Below are 17,368 nucleotides of genomic sequence, written 5' to 3'. Positions count from 1 at the left end.
AATCAAAAAAATTATTCTCGTATTGTATATAAATGAAAAGTTATTCATGGGATAAATAAAAAATATTAACTATCACAAAATTATTTTAATTATTGAAAATGTGAATAAAAATGAGTTTAAGAAATCTTTAAAGTGAGTAGAAGAAGACAAAAATTTTATCTTTGGATAATTAAAATTAAAATTATTTTTAAAGTGAAAGCCTCACTTTAGAAGATATAGACCTATAATGTTGAGATGAATAATAATAATAATAATAATAATAATAATAATAATAATAATAATAATAATAATAATAATAATAATAATAATAATAATAATTAAACAACAACCGAACAAAATAAATTTGTGAGGAAATTAAAACTTTTGATAATTATTGGGAGGCAAATGGGTTATATATATTGAAGAGGAAAGTATAAATAATTGATTAAGTGAAAAGGAATGGGAATTATGCGGTGAAATGTGTGGCTCCGAAGCTTGGTATCCAAACAAAGTGTGGCTTCTTATATTTTCATCAAAAATTCAATAACCTTGCTATCAAGCAAGACATGCTTTATTGGTGTTAGCCCCTTTAATTAGTTTCATTTTTAGATGGTCATGAAATAAATTAAAGCTCGAAAAACACAAAAGGTAAACATAGATCGCACATTTCGCATTTGCAAATTCAAGAAAATGATTGAATCACTAAAAGGTCAATATACAAAAGAGAGACCTTAAAGCATGAACTTCCTAATGGAAACAAATATATAGAGAAAAAAAATGTCAGCATTGTTTGATTTGCAAATTTTTTTTTACCTTTTTAATATTTTTTCATAAAATTACAAAAAAAAAAGTGAAACAAGCCCTTAGAATTTGATCTTTTTAATGCAATATTGATGTAACAAATTAAATTTAGTTGTTAATGAAATCTTATTAAGAAATTATTAAAATAGTGATCGATTTTAGCGATCAATAAAATTAGCTTTTTTTAATACAAAAAAATATTGATCGTTAAATCAGTTGCTAAAATGTTAACAATCGAAATTGGTCGCTAATTCTAATTTAACAACCGATTTAAAAAAATGAATTACTAAATTGATTGCTATTTCTGTAATTTCTTGTAGTGAAATATTGTCGTATCATTGTATTTTTTTATAATTAAAAAAAAAGTAGAACAAGTCCTTAGAATTTGAATTTTTTTAATGCAATATTGATGTAACAAATTATTAAAATAGCGATCAATTTTAGCGATTAATAAAATCAATTTTTTTTATACCAAAAAAAGGTTGATCACTAAATCAGTTGCTAAATATTACCGATCGAAATTGGTTGCTATTTTTAATTTAACGATCAATTTAAAAAAAATCGATTCCTAAATCGATCTTTATTTCTGTAATTTATTGTAGTGATATGTTGTTGTATCATTATATTTAATTGAGTATTGTAGTTTACATAATTTTTTCAATTTGTTGATGAATATAACCATGATATAGTAACACACATAAAAAAAAATTGTGAGATAAATTATGTTAAAAGTTATTCCAATCATTGGAGTTTAAGTATAACCAACAATATTGCGTGCAGCTTTTGTCAAAGTACTTTTAAGTACAATTATTCATTAAAAAAAATTTGTTCATATTTTTGTTTGATCTATTTGTACTTCAAATTATACTACTGACCTAATTTGGCAGGTGCTATATTTTCCTCTCCGGAAATTCTTACCAAGGAATATATATGTGACCTAAAAAAGTTAAACATGAAAAGTACCTGTATTGTGTGAAGTTTAAAAATAAAGGGAAAAGTTGGAATAATGTTAAAAAAGTTGAACTAGTGTTTTCACAGTTAATTTTCATTTCAATTTCATTTTCTAATTAAATATAGGGGGCTCATTTTATAATCAACGTAATGCAAGTTTAATATGAGCAATTGATATGGACCTTGACCAATAGTTTCATGTTGCAATCATAGGTCGGATATATAATAAGAGTAATCAGTGCTAGAAAGAATTATGTCTTTTATCAAATTTTTAATTAAATATAATTGTGTTTAGTAGACATTTACATATGGTTTTGGCTTTTCATTTAAAAAATAAATACTCAAACTGGTCTTAGAAATTTTATATTAAACATTTTAATTTTTTTTATTTTACAATTCTAGATGTTTTAGAGAAAGGTTAACCCCTCTATAAAAAAAGTAATTTCTTTTATATTAATATTTTTTTAAAGGTTTAATTACTTTGTTGGTCTTTATAGTTTCGCAAAATTTTCAATTAGGTCCTTATACTTTTTTTTAATTGAATTTCTGTACCAATTTTTTTTTTCAATTAGGTCCCTCTTAACAGTAATTTGCTTAATTTTATAAGGACCCAACTAAAAAAAATAGTGCAGGAACCCAAATAAAAAGAAAAAAATGTAGGGACTCAATTAAAAAAAAATTAATGTAAAGACTCAATTAAAAGGAAAAAAAAAAGTACATGAACCTAATTAAAAATTTTGCGAAACTATAAAGACCAATATGATAATTAAACCTTTTTTAAACTTAATATTTTGTAATAAAATTTGCAAAAGATATATTTGTTTAACATACATATTAAAAGTTTTATTAGAATTAATAGAAATACTAATTTGTCGACAAAAATAATTTTGAGACTTTTAAATAATAAAAATATATAAAAAATCAGAGTGTCCAACCTGAATATTTGTTAGAAATTAATTTAGATGTTTACTCTAAAAAAAAACTTAAATATTTATTTTAGTATTTACGTTTAGATTCTAATTTTATTTTTTTTAAAGCAAGTAATTGCCTAATCTTTCTTAAATGTAAGTACACATCCAAATCAACCAGGTTAGTAATTTTTTTTGTGGGATTGTTTTAAAAAATTACAACACAAACTTAATAAGATGTAAGGTGTTAAAGTTATCCGATAAAAAAACCAATTTAAATTGGTCAAGTGATCAACTTACTCATTCACTTAAGTAAGTATCGGAGGTTTGAATCTCACCTTGTGCATGCAGCTCTCCATTAGTCAACAACAAACTCTAAAATAGAGTTTAGATCCGTGACGGATCCGCGGACAACAAAAAAAAGTTATATGCTAAAAAGGGTTAAGAAAAGTAAATAAGCTACATATAATTAATTCAAAGTTTAAGAAAGTAAAGTGTAATTTTTTATTATTATTATTATTATTATTATTATTATTATTATTATTAAATTGCATATTTGAAAAATAAAAAAAGACTCAGATTATAAATTTGTACATTTTAAGACTTTTAAAGGCTACAATAGGCATACGAATGTTAAAAGGATAAAGTGTAATTAACCCTACTAATTATATGCTAATTTGAATGTGATTACTAAAAGGCCAAAGCATTTATGTAGTGATGAAATGAACAAAGCTAGGCTGGCAAACAAGTTGGCTAACATGGGAATGTAGAAAAAGGGAAAAATACCAATTCATATGCAATTGCATCATCCTCTTTATTATTTATGCTTCTGGCCCTCATGACCTGAAATTCTGTTTCCTTATAATTCAAGCTTTGATTAATTAGCTCTTAATTAACCTATTTAAATGTATGTGTGGATTTATTGATACATACATGTTCTTATGGCGCATCATATGCTGCCACAAAATCACACTTTTGAAGCCTAAGATCAAGAACAACCTGTCATATTAATTGTAAATAGCTAAAATTCATTGTCCCTTTTCCTTCAAATAAAGCAAATTTCTATCCCTTAGTAGTGGATCTAATGCATTGGTGTCTCTTTTATGTTTATTCATGTTTTAGTTATTTGTCCCTTGTAACTGCATAATTTAATTCTTCTTGCATGTTATTCGTAACATTAACAATAAGCACTTCAACGAGTAATAGCTCAAATAGCATAGTCTTCCCATACTCAAGTAAGAGGTTGTGAGTTTGAGTCTCCTATCTTTAGTTAAAAAAAAATGAACACTCTAAAAAAATGATAGTAATTTGGTAAATGAGGATTTAAAAAATAAAAAATAAAAAAAAATTTAAGATAAGAGTTGAACCCAAAATAAAAGAAAAAAATTCAAGATAAGAGTTGAACTCTTAGGTGAAAGCTAGATATCTTTACCGATGGACAACAATGAAATCATGTTTATCTTTTACCATCAAATTTAAATATGATATATTAGATAAATTGGTAAAAGGAAAACCATATATGTTTTTGAAAGTGCCAAAGTGTTTAAAAAAGAGCATATGTATATTGAAAAATTTTTAAGTGTATCAGTCCACTGATGTTTTAGTATTTTTTAATTGTTGATCTTAATTATAAAATTTATATATAAGATATATAATTAAAATTAACGATTAAAATTTACTGAAATCTTTATTTTTATAGACAAATAGAGAGCTTATCTGCTGACGTGACACTCATACGTTGAGTCTGGAGTTTATTTGTGTAGATATCGTCACTAGAAATTTTTAAATTTATATTTATAAATTATAAATTATTATTTATTTTTAAATTTTAAATTATATATTTAGATTGGTATACTTAGATTGTTATTTTTTAAATTTTAAATTATTTTATTTAAGTTTTTATTTTTTAAATCTTAGATTGTTATAGTTAGGTTGTTATTTTTAAAATTTTAAATTGTTTTATTTAGGTTATTATTTTTAAATTTTAACATTATTTTTTAAAAATTTGTTGATTCCGTTTAGCATTGTTTTTTAAATTTTTATAGATTTTTTTCAAAAAATAGAGCTACATACATATATTTAGAATTTTAAAAATTGTTAATATATTTATTTACTTTATCTGCAAATTTAATTCAAATTTAAATTAAAGTCAATTAAATTTAAAAAATTTTAGCTATGAGTCAACTATAAAAGTATAAGTTATGAGATATGTATAGCACCATTATTCAAAGTACATTAAACCATTTCTTTACGTACATCCAAAATCTAATTTTTTTCTACTTATTTCAATCGCTCGTATTCACAAAATCGCAGAAATCAAATATACAATCGACAATTTGTGTATACGTATACAAGTGATACGGTTATAAACACTACCAAAATTACAAAAATTCTTCATTGCCATACTCAATTGAGATGGTTTGATCCGACGAAGACGTGAGTTTTCAATTAATATTTTTTTATTTTATTTTAAATTTATATTATTTATATTTTAAATTTGTTTGTTTATTCTCGTCTAATTGTTCTTTGATTTTTGTTTATCAATTTTAGGAAAGGAAAAATACACGCCTCGATCAAAAAGACTCTTGTGTCTCGATTCATAAATTTACTAAAGGAAGGAATATCTTACCAAATAAGATATTTTAGTGTCGGACTCAATGATGGTAACTTCAAAAAGTGTTCTCTTTGATTAATTTAAAAAACATATAAAAAACATTGCTTTAGTGAATTAAAAAAACAACATTTATAATATTCATATATTACCCTTAAGAGTTGCCTTTAAAGATATATAATAAACTTGTGGTGGTAAGCGTTGCTTAAATATTTTTTATTATATTTTAATTTCCTCCAAATATTTTAATAGAATTTTTTGACTCCAACATTAAAATATCTTATTTGGTAAGATATTCATTCCTTTAGCAAATTTATGAATCGAGACACAAAAATCTTCTTAATCGAGGCGTGTATTTTTTCTTCTCTATTGATAAAAAAAATAATCAAAGAACAATTAGACGAGGATAAACAAACAAATTTAAAATATAAATAATATAAATTTAAAATAAAATAAAAAATATTAGTAGAAAACTCACGTCTTCATCGGGCTAAACCATCTCAATTGAGTATGGCAATAAAGAATTTTCGTAACTTGGCAGTATTCATAACGGTATCACTCGTATACGTACACACAAATTATCGATTGTAGATTTGATTTTTGCGATTTTGTGAATACCAGTCATTGGAATAAGTAGAGAAATTTTAGATTTTGGATGTATATAAAAAAAGGGTTTGATGTACTTTGAATTGTGGTGCTATACATATCTCATAACTTATACTTTTATAGCTGACTCATAGCTAAAATTTTTTAAATTTGATTAAATTTAATTTAAATTTAAATTAAATTTGCAGATAAAGTAAATAAATATATTAACAATTTTTAAAATTCTAAATTTATGTCCATTTTTTGAAAAAAAAATCTACAAAAATTTAAAAAATAGTGCTAAACAAAATCAACAAATTTTAAAAAAATAATGTTAAAATTTTAAAAAATAACAACCTAAATAAAATAATTTAAAATTAAAAAAAAAACAACATAACTACAACTATCTAAGATTTAAAAAATAATAACCTAAATAAAATAATTTAAAATTTAAAAAATAACAACCTAAGTATAACAATCTAAATATATAATTTAAAATTTGAAAATAACAAGCTAAGCAAATAATTATTTATAATTTATAAATATAAATTTAAAAATTTTTAGTGACGATACCTAAGCAAATAAACTTCTAGATTCAACGTATGAATGTCACGTTAGCACATGAGCTCTCCATTTATATTACTATAAAGATAAAAGATAAAGATAAAGATATAAAGATAAAGATAAAAATAAAAATAAATATTACAAAATATACTAAGATAAAATAGACAAAACATACTAAGTATGCCATACATGTTGTTGTATATTGTAGTGACCAATTTGATAGTTTAGAAAATAGTATTAAGAATTAAAGTAAAGAGCTGAAGAAATATTACATTAAATTATTTTAATTCATTTGAAAGTTTCATTCATAGATTAGATTAAAAGTGTTTTGATTTTTAAGTTGATTCTCACAATTTGTACATGACATTTAAAATGTCAAACACAGAAATTAGATTAAAAGTGATTCCAAATAAAAAAAAATTAAATTTCAAATACAGATTTTTTTTTTCAATAAAATGGATTTTTTTTAATCTCATATTAAAAAACTTTCCATTAAATTTTAGTTGCGGTGGGAAGATTTCTTAATGTTAAGAAGAAAGAGAAAGGTAGACGGAGTCATAGATTCACATTAACACACGCGTTCTACATTCATTCGGTTCCTCAAATTCAGATACGTTTCTGTTCATCAATGTCTTCAATCTTCACTAGATTTTGGTAACTAACTCTTCCATTCTCATCCTTTTCATTTTCATTTATATATTTTTTCATTTTCAGTTATATATATTTTCAGTTAAGATTCAGATAGTCATTTTTTTTTCTATTCTTATTGTTATAGCTTGAATTTCAATTTTATTTACCATGAATTGCAAATTGGTTATCAAGTAGAAGTTTTGGTTAGGTTTGTTTTTAGGGTTTGATAAATTGTTTTTAGGGCTTAATTTTACTTCTTTTTATTATTATTGTCATCATTATTTTTTTAATGCTTAGGGGATCACAAGAACAAGAACATTTACATCAGTCATCTTCAATGAGCTACACAAGTTCTTCTTCTTCTTCTAGGCCTTCACATGTTCCACCTGCTGAAGCTGCTGGAGTTATTGCTGCTTTGAAGGACAAAAGGTTCACCTTAAAACTACACCTTTTGAAATCAGTGTTTGATTGATTCCGGTTTCGGTTTGAATCCTACTGGATTTGTTAATTATTGTGTGGCCGGGAAGCATAATTTTGAAATAGTATCACATGAAAGAGGGTTGGTTTTAGCTACAATATTCTTGTGCTTAAAGCTTTCAATCATGTTAAAGAAATCTTAAATTGCTTGGATGGTAACATAGCTAGTTCTTTAGATGGTTCTATCAGTTAGCATTCTCTGATCAATCTGAAATTATGGAATTAAGCACCATTAAAGGGAGAAAGTGAGTCTAATCACCATTGAGTTAAGGTAATGGGATTCACACATAATAGAAGTTATGAATTCAATGGTGATCTCTTACTTTATTACTTTGTAGATCTTCTCATGTTACACGTTAGAGGATCTTTTTCCAAAATTATGAACCATTTAATCCCTTGAATGATGATGATTTAGTGCTTTCCCCTTCTTTACAAATTTGCCAGTGTTGATGAGTTGCGGAAAATTTCGTCCGAGAAAGATGCTTATCAACGGTTTTTACAGTCGCTTGAACAGGTCAAGATTCAAAATAATGTAAGTTGCATGTCATTGCTTCACCTTCAGTGCTTGATGTAGAAATATAGTGTTTTTTACACTTGATCCTGCAATGACTATACTTATTTATGTTCTTAACCCCTTTTTTGCTTGATGATATGATCAGCTGAAAGATGAACTATGCAAGGAGAATATGCTGCTTGTTGGTGAGATTTTTTATATTTTATTTTCTTTCTTTTATTATCTGATAAAAATATGTTTCTTGAACATAGTCATTATTTGTTGTATTATGAGCTGACAAACAACTTGTGTTTTTGTTAACTCAGATGAAAATCTACAAAAGGAACCTCGTGTTTTGGGACTAAAAAATCAGGTAAGAAGAACCTGAAGGAAGTAATTCTTATGATTTGTGTAATTCTTATGCCGAGTGTGGAATATTCAACATTCTATGTAAACAGTGTAGAATCATTCGGACAAGTGAACTAGCTGCTGCACAAGAGAAACTAAAGGAGCTTGAGAAACAGAAAGAAGAAATGTTGAAGTTGAGTTCCCTACCATTCCTTCTTCATAGGATTCAAGGTATGCTCTGAATAATGATAAATTGATAATCAGTCATTATAATACAAAGTTTTATCCTGATCAAAAGTTAAAACCTTCCTTATCATACGATACAAAAAATCCGCAGGGGCTATGAACAAGACTGAAGAAGAATCAGAAGATCTGCACCAACAATTACTTGATAAAGAGATTGATCTTGGAGCTTTTCTGCAGAAATACAAGAAGCTACGTATTGCTTATCACAGTAAAAATCTGATACATCTTGCAGCTAGAACATCAAATATTTGAGAACCAAATTATGAAATATAGAACTTGAGAATGTAACTCCTTGTTTGTCAAAAGTACAAAAATCAATAATCTCTGGTTACATACGTCTATGTTCTTTCTTTAATCTTATTCTCCATTATCTTTATCATATCATCAAGTGACAAAATTGTCTTTGCAAATATAATATTTTCCCCTACACTAAGACTGAATAATACTATCACAATATACTTTATCTTTAGAAAACCCTGTTCACATAAGGGATTACTAAAGTTCATATCCTATGCTTATAAGGCATAAATTAAAGTAAATTTTTTATGACAACTTGCTTGATTACTACATTCTCGTTGTATATATCTTGATCTTCTTCCATTTCCCTTGGTTGAAGAACCTCTACAACGGTAACCAACTGGCTCCAAAGATAAATACTAGTAGTAGCAAATAGCAACAGCGAATCTCAGTCTTGTTCTTGTAAATAACCTAACTCTTTCTCCCACTTGAGACCAAACATTTGCCTACCAAAAGGCACAATGAGATTATACCGGAAAACCTACAAAATAAGTATAGATTTATTCGTTATTACTTATTACACATCATAAATATCAAAGAGTGCACATTTCCCTATTCCTAAGTCCTAACAATTAGCAAACAATAACAACCAAGTCTTGTCCAAATTGATGGGCTCAGCCATAATCCTATAGTGTCCAATCATAAATCACATTAACATCTAACCTTATCCCAGTAAGTGAAGTTGGCTATAACATTGTAGTGTCCATAAATCATATTAACATCTAACCATATATCCATCAGAACTCCTCTCCCCATTGCTAGAAACAAAACCCAATTTTCATAAATAAATGACTTGACTCACCATGTTGTTAATGTCTCTTAGCTGCAATTTCAGAGCCTCTGAACATTCATACCACTTAGAGTGATCTCCACTGCATTTACTTGCCCAAGCTTTCTTCAAGGCTGTCCTAAATTCGGACACCTTAGATCTTATCTCTTTGTTAAGCTCAACCCACTCTGGTGCACAACCATTTTTGGACAAAATCCTGTATAGAGTGTCTTCAGCTGGATCAGCATGAGGGTTTGTGTCGAGCTTAAGCGGCTTCCCCTTCCCGGGCAAGTTCTCAAAATGGCCTTCTTCCATGGAATGCCATATCCTTTGCTCAACCACATTGATGATGTCAGTTTCAGACCTGTCCAACATCCAACAGGTATTGTCAAATAACAAATACTAGAGAATGGGGGAACCAATTCATCAATTCCTTAACATGCTGGCAATTTTGGACATTTAGGGAGTGTTTGCGAGTTTTGATTTTGGAGGGAAAGAGAGAAAAGCAAAAAGCGAAGGCTTGAAGTGTTCTCTCTCTTTCCTTCCGAAACACCAACTGGCAAACACATCCTTAGTGGATGTGAAATTAAATGATCAATAGACTCCCAGCAAAGAGTACTAGTATGGTGCACGTTTCATCCACTAGTATATATCTGATTTCAATTTTCAAATCCATCTTCTTCATTCACACACTAAAATCAACTAGTTATCTACTTCTCAGATTGTTTCATATTGAGAATCGATTGGTTCTTATTTCTTAACGTATTAATACAAATTATAACACTGTAGTTCTAATATAAACCTAATTTCAATGAGCCGTATCAAACTTTATAGTTTCTATAATCACACTGTACCTTATTTGATCAGAATCTTCTCATACTCCTCTATTCTAACATAACACTCATATTCAGTGAAGAACAAGAAATATCATATATACATAAATATATACATCAGATAATGAATTATCAACAATTAAAATAATGGAAGCTGAAAGTTGCAGAAGCCAATAATGAAGTAATTAAGTAAAATTCTGTTGTGACCTGACGTTGTTGCGCTGGCCACGTAGCTCCGGAGGGAGTTTACGGTCGTGTACGGCGTCGATGACGGTGGAGAGACGATCCACCAGCTTCTTCCCAGCCTTTGGAGATTTACCTGAAGAAGAAGAAGAAGAAGAAGAAGAAGAAGAAGAAGAAGAAGAGAAGGAAGAGTGCTGTGTGGTGGTGGTGGTGGTGGAAACAGCAGGAGAGAGCGGCGGAGATCGGTGGAGATAGAAGAGAAAACGCGATTTGATTGGTTCCCGAAGCAACGTGGCCATTTATGAATAATCGTTCTGTTCTCCTCTTCTGTTCTCTTCTCTTCCTATTCCATCTTCTTTCTTCTTAGTTCTTACTACTTCCTGTCTTATAGGGTTATGTCTACTTAATATAGCGCTTCAAATTTCAAGGGACTATGAGAATTGAGAAATAAATAAACAAACCATTTATAATAGTGCAATATTCAACTAAATAGAATAACATACACGAAAAGTTTCAAATGTATTGGAAATACCCGTATTCCATCAGTTGTTTTAATCGGGTATTTCCAATTGTTTTAATAATTAATCTAAATTATAAAAAATATATAATATATATTAATTGAAATCAACAATTAAAACAATTAAAATCATAAATACACTTAAAATTTTTCATATATATATATATATATATATTTATTGGTATTGAATATGGGCCATAGTCCATTAAAGAATTATATTGAAATTAATCGAGGCAGAGACGTTCGTTGTTCATCATCTGTTAATAACCTAAAAAACTCTCTAATTCTGGGTCTAGGTTCAAATTTTTGCATGCTATATTTAACCTATGAGTGATTCAAATTTTATTTAATCATAAAAAAATTGTACAATTTAAATATAAGCAAAGACAAGTAATAGAAGGTAAAAATTATAGAACACCATATCTTACTTAATTAGTCCAACAAATATAAATTAAATTGAAAGTGATTTTTATTTCCAAGGTATGGAATCCTGATTTTTGAAAATGCTCATTTAGTGGGAGAAAGAGAGAAATCTTATTTACTACTTTAGCTCTTTAAAATTTAAATAGAATATCGCTACCTCAATATTACTTTTACTTTCAATATACACTATGGTCTATGATAAATAATTTGTTACTCACCAGAATGCTACGACTTAAATAATGAGCTACTAATATAATACATGAAGTTGTGTTTTGTCAATTGTATTTACCTTAACTAATGCTACTACAATATTTGCGCGTTGTATATATGTGCTATTACCTAGAGAATATTACTTATAACTAAATTTCATAGACCACTCAATTATGTCATAACATTGTTTTGATACTTAATATAAATATAAATTTCACCAGAAAACATATGAACCCTCAACTTACTTATATTACCAACCATGTTTATATACACTTAGAACTACTTAAACCATCCAACTATTGACTAACAGATAAGACACATACGTGCTTCATTCACATAAATGTAAACCCTTGAACAATTTGCTAGCAGGATTGAACTAATGAATATAGCGACATATTGTTTCCCTTTAAATCAAATTCCTCTTGGTATCTTTTAGTACAAAAATGGTATCAAATAACCTGTCACCAATACTAAATACAACCTCATAATTTTCATGTATAATTAAAAATAGAACACCCTATGTAACTATTTCAGACCACACACATTCTTGGCTCATTGTAATAAGCCGGCTTCCTTAAGAGCAGCTTTATAGTCTTCAACACTTTTTTCTCGTACCTGCATTTCATTGACATGAAACACGAGTTATTGAAGATGGGTATTCTGTTCAATGACTTTTTCCACAAGCATACTAAGCCATAATCAAATTCTTCAGATTCAAGTATGTTCCATCGTACTCTATCGAGCATCATATCCCAAAAACCATCATGACATAACATACCTCTGATACACGGGTGCCAAAATGGTTCTCGATCTTTGACATCAGCCTTTCATCTTTTTCATCATATATTAGGTTAAACACAGCCCCTGTAGGATCAAATGAAACAAGTTACTATTTTGCATTATCACTGAAAATAAATACAAAATATGAAGAACAAAATCTGGAATTAGTTTCCTTTGGAATGAAAGCATAAAAACTAAAAGTTATATGTAAAGAAATTCTGTGGCCTAACAAAGTTCATAACAAGTTACAAGTCCAACTAAGAGTCTATATGTTTAGGAGTGGAAAGTAAAGTAAAGATGTATTAGTACATTACACTGAACAAGAACTTACCCTTACGGCCAAATCGACCAGCCCTACCAACTCTGTGCAAGTACACCTCATAATCAGGCTCAAATTCCCGTGTATACTCCGCAGTATGTTTTATTGGGAGATCATAGTTGATAACCAAATTGACCTAAATAAAATTGTAGGATGTCATAACTTTGAAAGAAAATACACACAAAAAGAAAGGAAAAGGAGGAGAGAAAATTGAACAAATTCAGCACCTGTTGCTGATCAAAGCCTCGAGCAAGAACATCCGTGGATATAAGAACTTGAGTCAAACCATCTCTGAACTCTTTGACAATTTTGTCTCTCTCTTCATGGTCAAGAGCACCTTGTATCGATGTAACCTCGTACCCCATGTCGACAAGTGACTTGTGCAGCATTTTTGCACTCTGTCTCGTGCGCACGAATATGATGGTTTGGCCCACATTTTCTCCTAATTCGAATATGTAATCTTTTATCACCTCAATCTTCGACAACTCATCAGGGCAGCGAACTTTATACTGCTTCACTGCGTCTAAAGAAAGCTCTTCTTTCTTAACAAAAAGTTTATTATGGTCCTTTTTAACTGTCCTCTCAACAAAGTTCTTGACAATGTCATTGAATGTGGCAGAAAATAGAAGAACCTGGAGATTAAAAGAAACAAAAATATATATATCAACACCTCACACAAGCATACCCAAATATTTGAACTAAATGCATAGAAATTACATCTAGGCCAATAAATCAATTCAAGTAATGATGCAACGATTCAGATCATTAAGGTGAAGTGGTGAAGATGCAATGACACAGTACATTTAAGTAGATGCAATTGTTCGGCTGCACAAATAAGAAGTTTCTCAAATATCAAGGAACAATTATATTTTCCTTCAACACAACTTGCAACCTAATTAAAGCAATCAATTAGGATATACGTTTCATCTTTATATCTAAAGAAGAATTCTCGAATGGATTGAACTTTGCATACATGCATGCAGACTATAAGAGAGGCAGTTCAACATACCTGGCAGCTAGAATTGAATTTTTCTATTTCTTTCATTATCCTCAAGGAATCATCCTTAAAACCATCCTGCAACAACACAGTTCATAGTTGTTTAGGAAATTCACAGTTCATAGAGTCAAGTGATTTACTAGTGCTCTCACCCTCTATATCCTCCACATAAGCGGAGAAGCATCACAACTTCAAGTTACAATTCTAAACTACAATGATACTTTAAATCCTAACTAAAAGCAATCGCATTACATTTCATCAGAATGCAAAACTTACCTCAGCAAGCATTTGATCAGCCTCATCAAAGACAAGAATCTTCAATCTGGTCACACCCAATTTCTTGAAAGAAATCCACTTCTTTATGGTGCCAGGAGTCCCAATAACCACCTGAGCCTTAATTGGCTCCCGTTTTTGAATTGGAAGTGAATCCCTGCTATCTGTCGGAACGGCACACTCCGAGCTAATCCCTGTGTGCTTCCCCATCTTCCGGAGAACTTCAGTGTTCTAAGACACACAGAAAAAACCAATCACTTCACACTTCAAGTAGATACACTTTTTTGTTAAGTCTATTACTAACATGTCTGGATAAACTTCTCTGAAAAAAAATACATCCTCAGGGTTGAGGAGGAATTAATTTTCTACCCTTTTTTAGAAAGTGACATTTTTCTTATCTCTATCAAAAAGTATACCTGAATAGCAAGCTCCCTCGTTGGACAAATGCAGAGAGCTTGAGGAGCTTGCACCGAAGGATCCACACGACTAAGCATCCCTAAAACAAAGCACGTGGTCTTGCCGGAACCGTTGTGAGCCTGAGCGATCAAATCACGATGCGGCGGATTCAAGATCATCGGCAAGCTTATAGCTTGGATCTTGCTCGGTTTCTGGAACCTCATCTCAACGTAGAGTCCTCTCAAAAGCTCCGCCGACAAATTCAGATCCTCGAACGTCGCCGCCGAGGTGTACGGCGTGTCGCCAGAAGTAACCTGCACCGAATCAACAAAAGTTAAGAAAGTGTAAACCCTAGCTGATGAGAAATTGAGGAGTTGAGAAATCGCGAGACGGAGAAGTCGCGATTGGAGAGAAAGAGATCGAACCGCTTGGATGTTGGAGTCTTCCGGATCGTCTAATAGCTTCGGAGGTTTCTTGTTTTCGTCGATCGATAATTCGTCGACGTTGAGCGACGGCGATGAGCTAGATGGAACCGCTGTGGTGGGGGCGGTTGTTTCATTGGCGGCTTCGGCATCATCGTCGGCTTCGTCGGCCCAGCTCTTGTGTTGAGCTGGTGGCGGTGGCGGAGAAGATGTTTTATCGTCGGTGGCGGCGGGTTCAGACATGGTTCTGTGCGGAGAGAGAATAGAGAAAGTGGACTGAGAGTGGAAGACTGAGAGAGAACAAAAAAGAGACTGAGAAATTCTTAAAATAAAATCATAAAATTTATAGATTAATTAAAGATATGATTTTAAATTAATTTTAATTAAATTTAATCTTAATAAATTAGATAAGATTTTATTTAAATTTTAAATACCTAAAGATATAGTAACTAATTTAAATTAATTATATTAGATTTAATTAAAATTTTAAAATTTTTAAAAATATAATTAAACAAATTAAAATCGAACCTAAATTAACCAGCTTAAAAATAGAAAAAAGAAAATAACTTAATTAGAATTAAAATTGAATTTAATTCTGATGTATTCTAACAATAATTTTTTTTTCACTTGATTACTTAATCCTCAAGTAATTTTTAAATCTGAATTAAATTTAATTAATTTAGTTACATACGGTCTAAATTTAGTGAATTTTTCAATATTTCATGATTATTTACACGCCAAATAATTTGAAGAAACTCTTGTTCTTTGTAATCCAAGTCAATACAATTGCACTTGAATAAATTCTGAGTCTGCGTAATTTCTAAGATTGGCTTAATATAATTTTTTGAATAATAAAATCTTTAATCTTGACAAAATTACTATTTTGCGTCTTTTGTTGTTATAATAACGAGAATACCTTTTTCGGGATACTGATAATGGAAGCGTGAGAGAGAAGAAAGAAGAGACTAGAGAGTGATGGAAGCTGTTTCTATAAAAAAATGGGCTCACATTGTTATTGGGCTTACATTGCAATAATGGGCCTATATGTGTTTGTAGAAGTTATTGGCCATAAAGCCCATATTATTTATTCTGACAAAAGAAGTCATTTTTTGTATTTTATTTTATTTCATGCATGGTTCATGCACATTAACACGTTAACGAGAAAACGAGATGCAATCTTCACTATAGCTTAAGAAAAAGACCTAGGAAATGAAATTAAAGTGTGTGTATTTCTCGTAAAAGTATTTTTCTGACTAGCAATATGCTTATGGATTTAATTTTAATGTCATATATACTAAATTACATGATATCACGTTAATAAAAATAATTATTTTTTATATTAACTATATAAATAATTATAAAAATTAAAAAAATTACGTTATATATACAAATATTTTTGGCTTATAAATCTTATGAGTTGAGTAAAGTCTAAATTACTTGCAAGCATGATATTGTCCACTTTGGCATACAATACCTCACGGTTTTGTCTTTGACGATAGGGATGCTAGCCGAAACCACCCACACTCACTCGTCAAAATACATCATACTAGGGAGAGGTATCCACACCCTTATAAGGCATGCGTCCACCCCCCTAAGGGAGCCCAACACCCTCGCTGGCACATCGATCCGGGCTTCGGCTCTGATACCATCTGTAACAGCCCAGACCACCCGCTAGCACGATATTGTCCGCTTTGGCACACAATACTTCACGGTTAGGGATGCTAGCCGAAACTCCCACACTCACTTATCAAAACACGTCATGCTAGGGAGAGGTATCCACACCCTTATAAGCCATGTTTTGTTCCTCTCTCAAACTGATGTGGGACCTTACAAAGCGCGCTCTTACTCACCATTATGGAAAACGCTTCTTCTTCTTCTTCGCGTTCCTCTTTTTCCTCCTCCTCCTCCTTCTTTTTTTCATTCTTCTTTGTGTTTCTCTTCATTTTTCTTCACGTGTTTCATCTTCATCATTGTTTTTTTTATTACTGTTGTTGTTGCTGCATTTTTTCTCCTCCTCTTTCTATTGATTTTGCAACATTATATATATTTTTTCTTCTTCGTTTGATATTTTCTCCCAAAAAAATTATAAGAAAACAAAATAAGAAGATGAGGAAGAAGAAGCAATAGCAGATGCGGAGGAGGAAGAAGAAGAGTTTTGAATTATGCAGAATTAATCAGAAAAAATACACCCAAATATTTTCTTGTTACACCGAATTTTGCTGTAAATACAGAAAAATAGTTTCTCTAATGCTGTATTTTTTTCTTTTTTTTTCTTTATTTCTTTCTTTCTTTTAGTTAATTGAATGTAAGTTGATCATCTTCCAAGTAATTTGGCAGCATTATGTGTTTCTTCTTC

General features: G+C 29.8%; 3 protein-coding genes across 3 annotated transcripts; 1 reads left to right on the top strand and 2 right to left on the bottom strand.

Annotated features, from left to right (window-relative positions):
- Positions 1-6,878: 6,878 nt before the first annotated feature.
- On the top strand, positions 6,879-8,928 carry LOC112728908 (vacuolar protein-sorting-associated protein 37 homolog 2-like). Its single transcript, XM_025779254.3, has 7 exons — positions 6,879-7,053; positions 7,327-7,458; positions 7,951-8,038; positions 8,166-8,205; positions 8,326-8,372; positions 8,458-8,578; positions 8,685-8,928. Exons 1-7 carry the CDS (start codon positions 7,028-7,030, stop codon positions 8,843-8,845), a joined length of 615 nt encoding a protein of 204 aa, XP_025635039.1. The 5' UTR covers positions 6,879-7,027; the 3' UTR covers positions 8,846-8,928.
- On the bottom strand, positions 8,841-11,168 carry LOC112728905 (uncharacterized). Its single transcript, XM_025779252.3, has 3 exons — positions 10,700-11,168; positions 9,693-10,023; positions 8,841-9,371 (listed from the first exon to the last, which is right to left on the bottom strand). Exons 1-3 carry the CDS (start codon positions 10,972-10,974, stop codon positions 9,279-9,281), a joined length of 699 nt encoding a protein of 232 aa, XP_025635037.1. The 5' UTR covers positions 10,975-11,168; the 3' UTR covers positions 8,841-9,278.
- A 1,028-nt stretch (positions 11,169-12,196) lies between these two features.
- LOC112728904 (DEAD-box ATP-dependent RNA helicase 38-like) lies at positions 12,197-15,729 on the bottom strand. Its single transcript, XM_025779251.2, has 8 exons — positions 15,016-15,729; positions 14,611-14,904; positions 14,198-14,425; positions 13,934-13,999; positions 13,152-13,556; positions 12,937-13,060; positions 12,604-12,689; positions 12,197-12,440 (listed from the first exon to the last, which is right to left on the bottom strand). Exons 1-8 carry the CDS (start codon positions 15,253-15,255, stop codon positions 12,378-12,380), a joined length of 1,506 nt encoding a protein of 501 aa, XP_025635036.1. The 5' UTR covers positions 15,256-15,729; the 3' UTR covers positions 12,197-12,377.
- Positions 15,730-17,368: the final 1,639 nt, after the last annotated feature.

This window comes from Arachis hypogaea, chromosome 12 (genome assembly GCF_003086295.3).
Source record: "Arachis hypogaea cultivar Tifrunner chromosome 12, arahy.Tifrunner.gnm2.J5K5, whole genome shotgun sequence".
Classification (NCBI taxonomy): Eukaryota; Viridiplantae; Streptophyta; class Magnoliopsida; order Fabales; family Fabaceae; genus Arachis; species Arachis hypogaea.
This window is presented reverse-complemented; position numbering and strand designations above follow the sequence as displayed.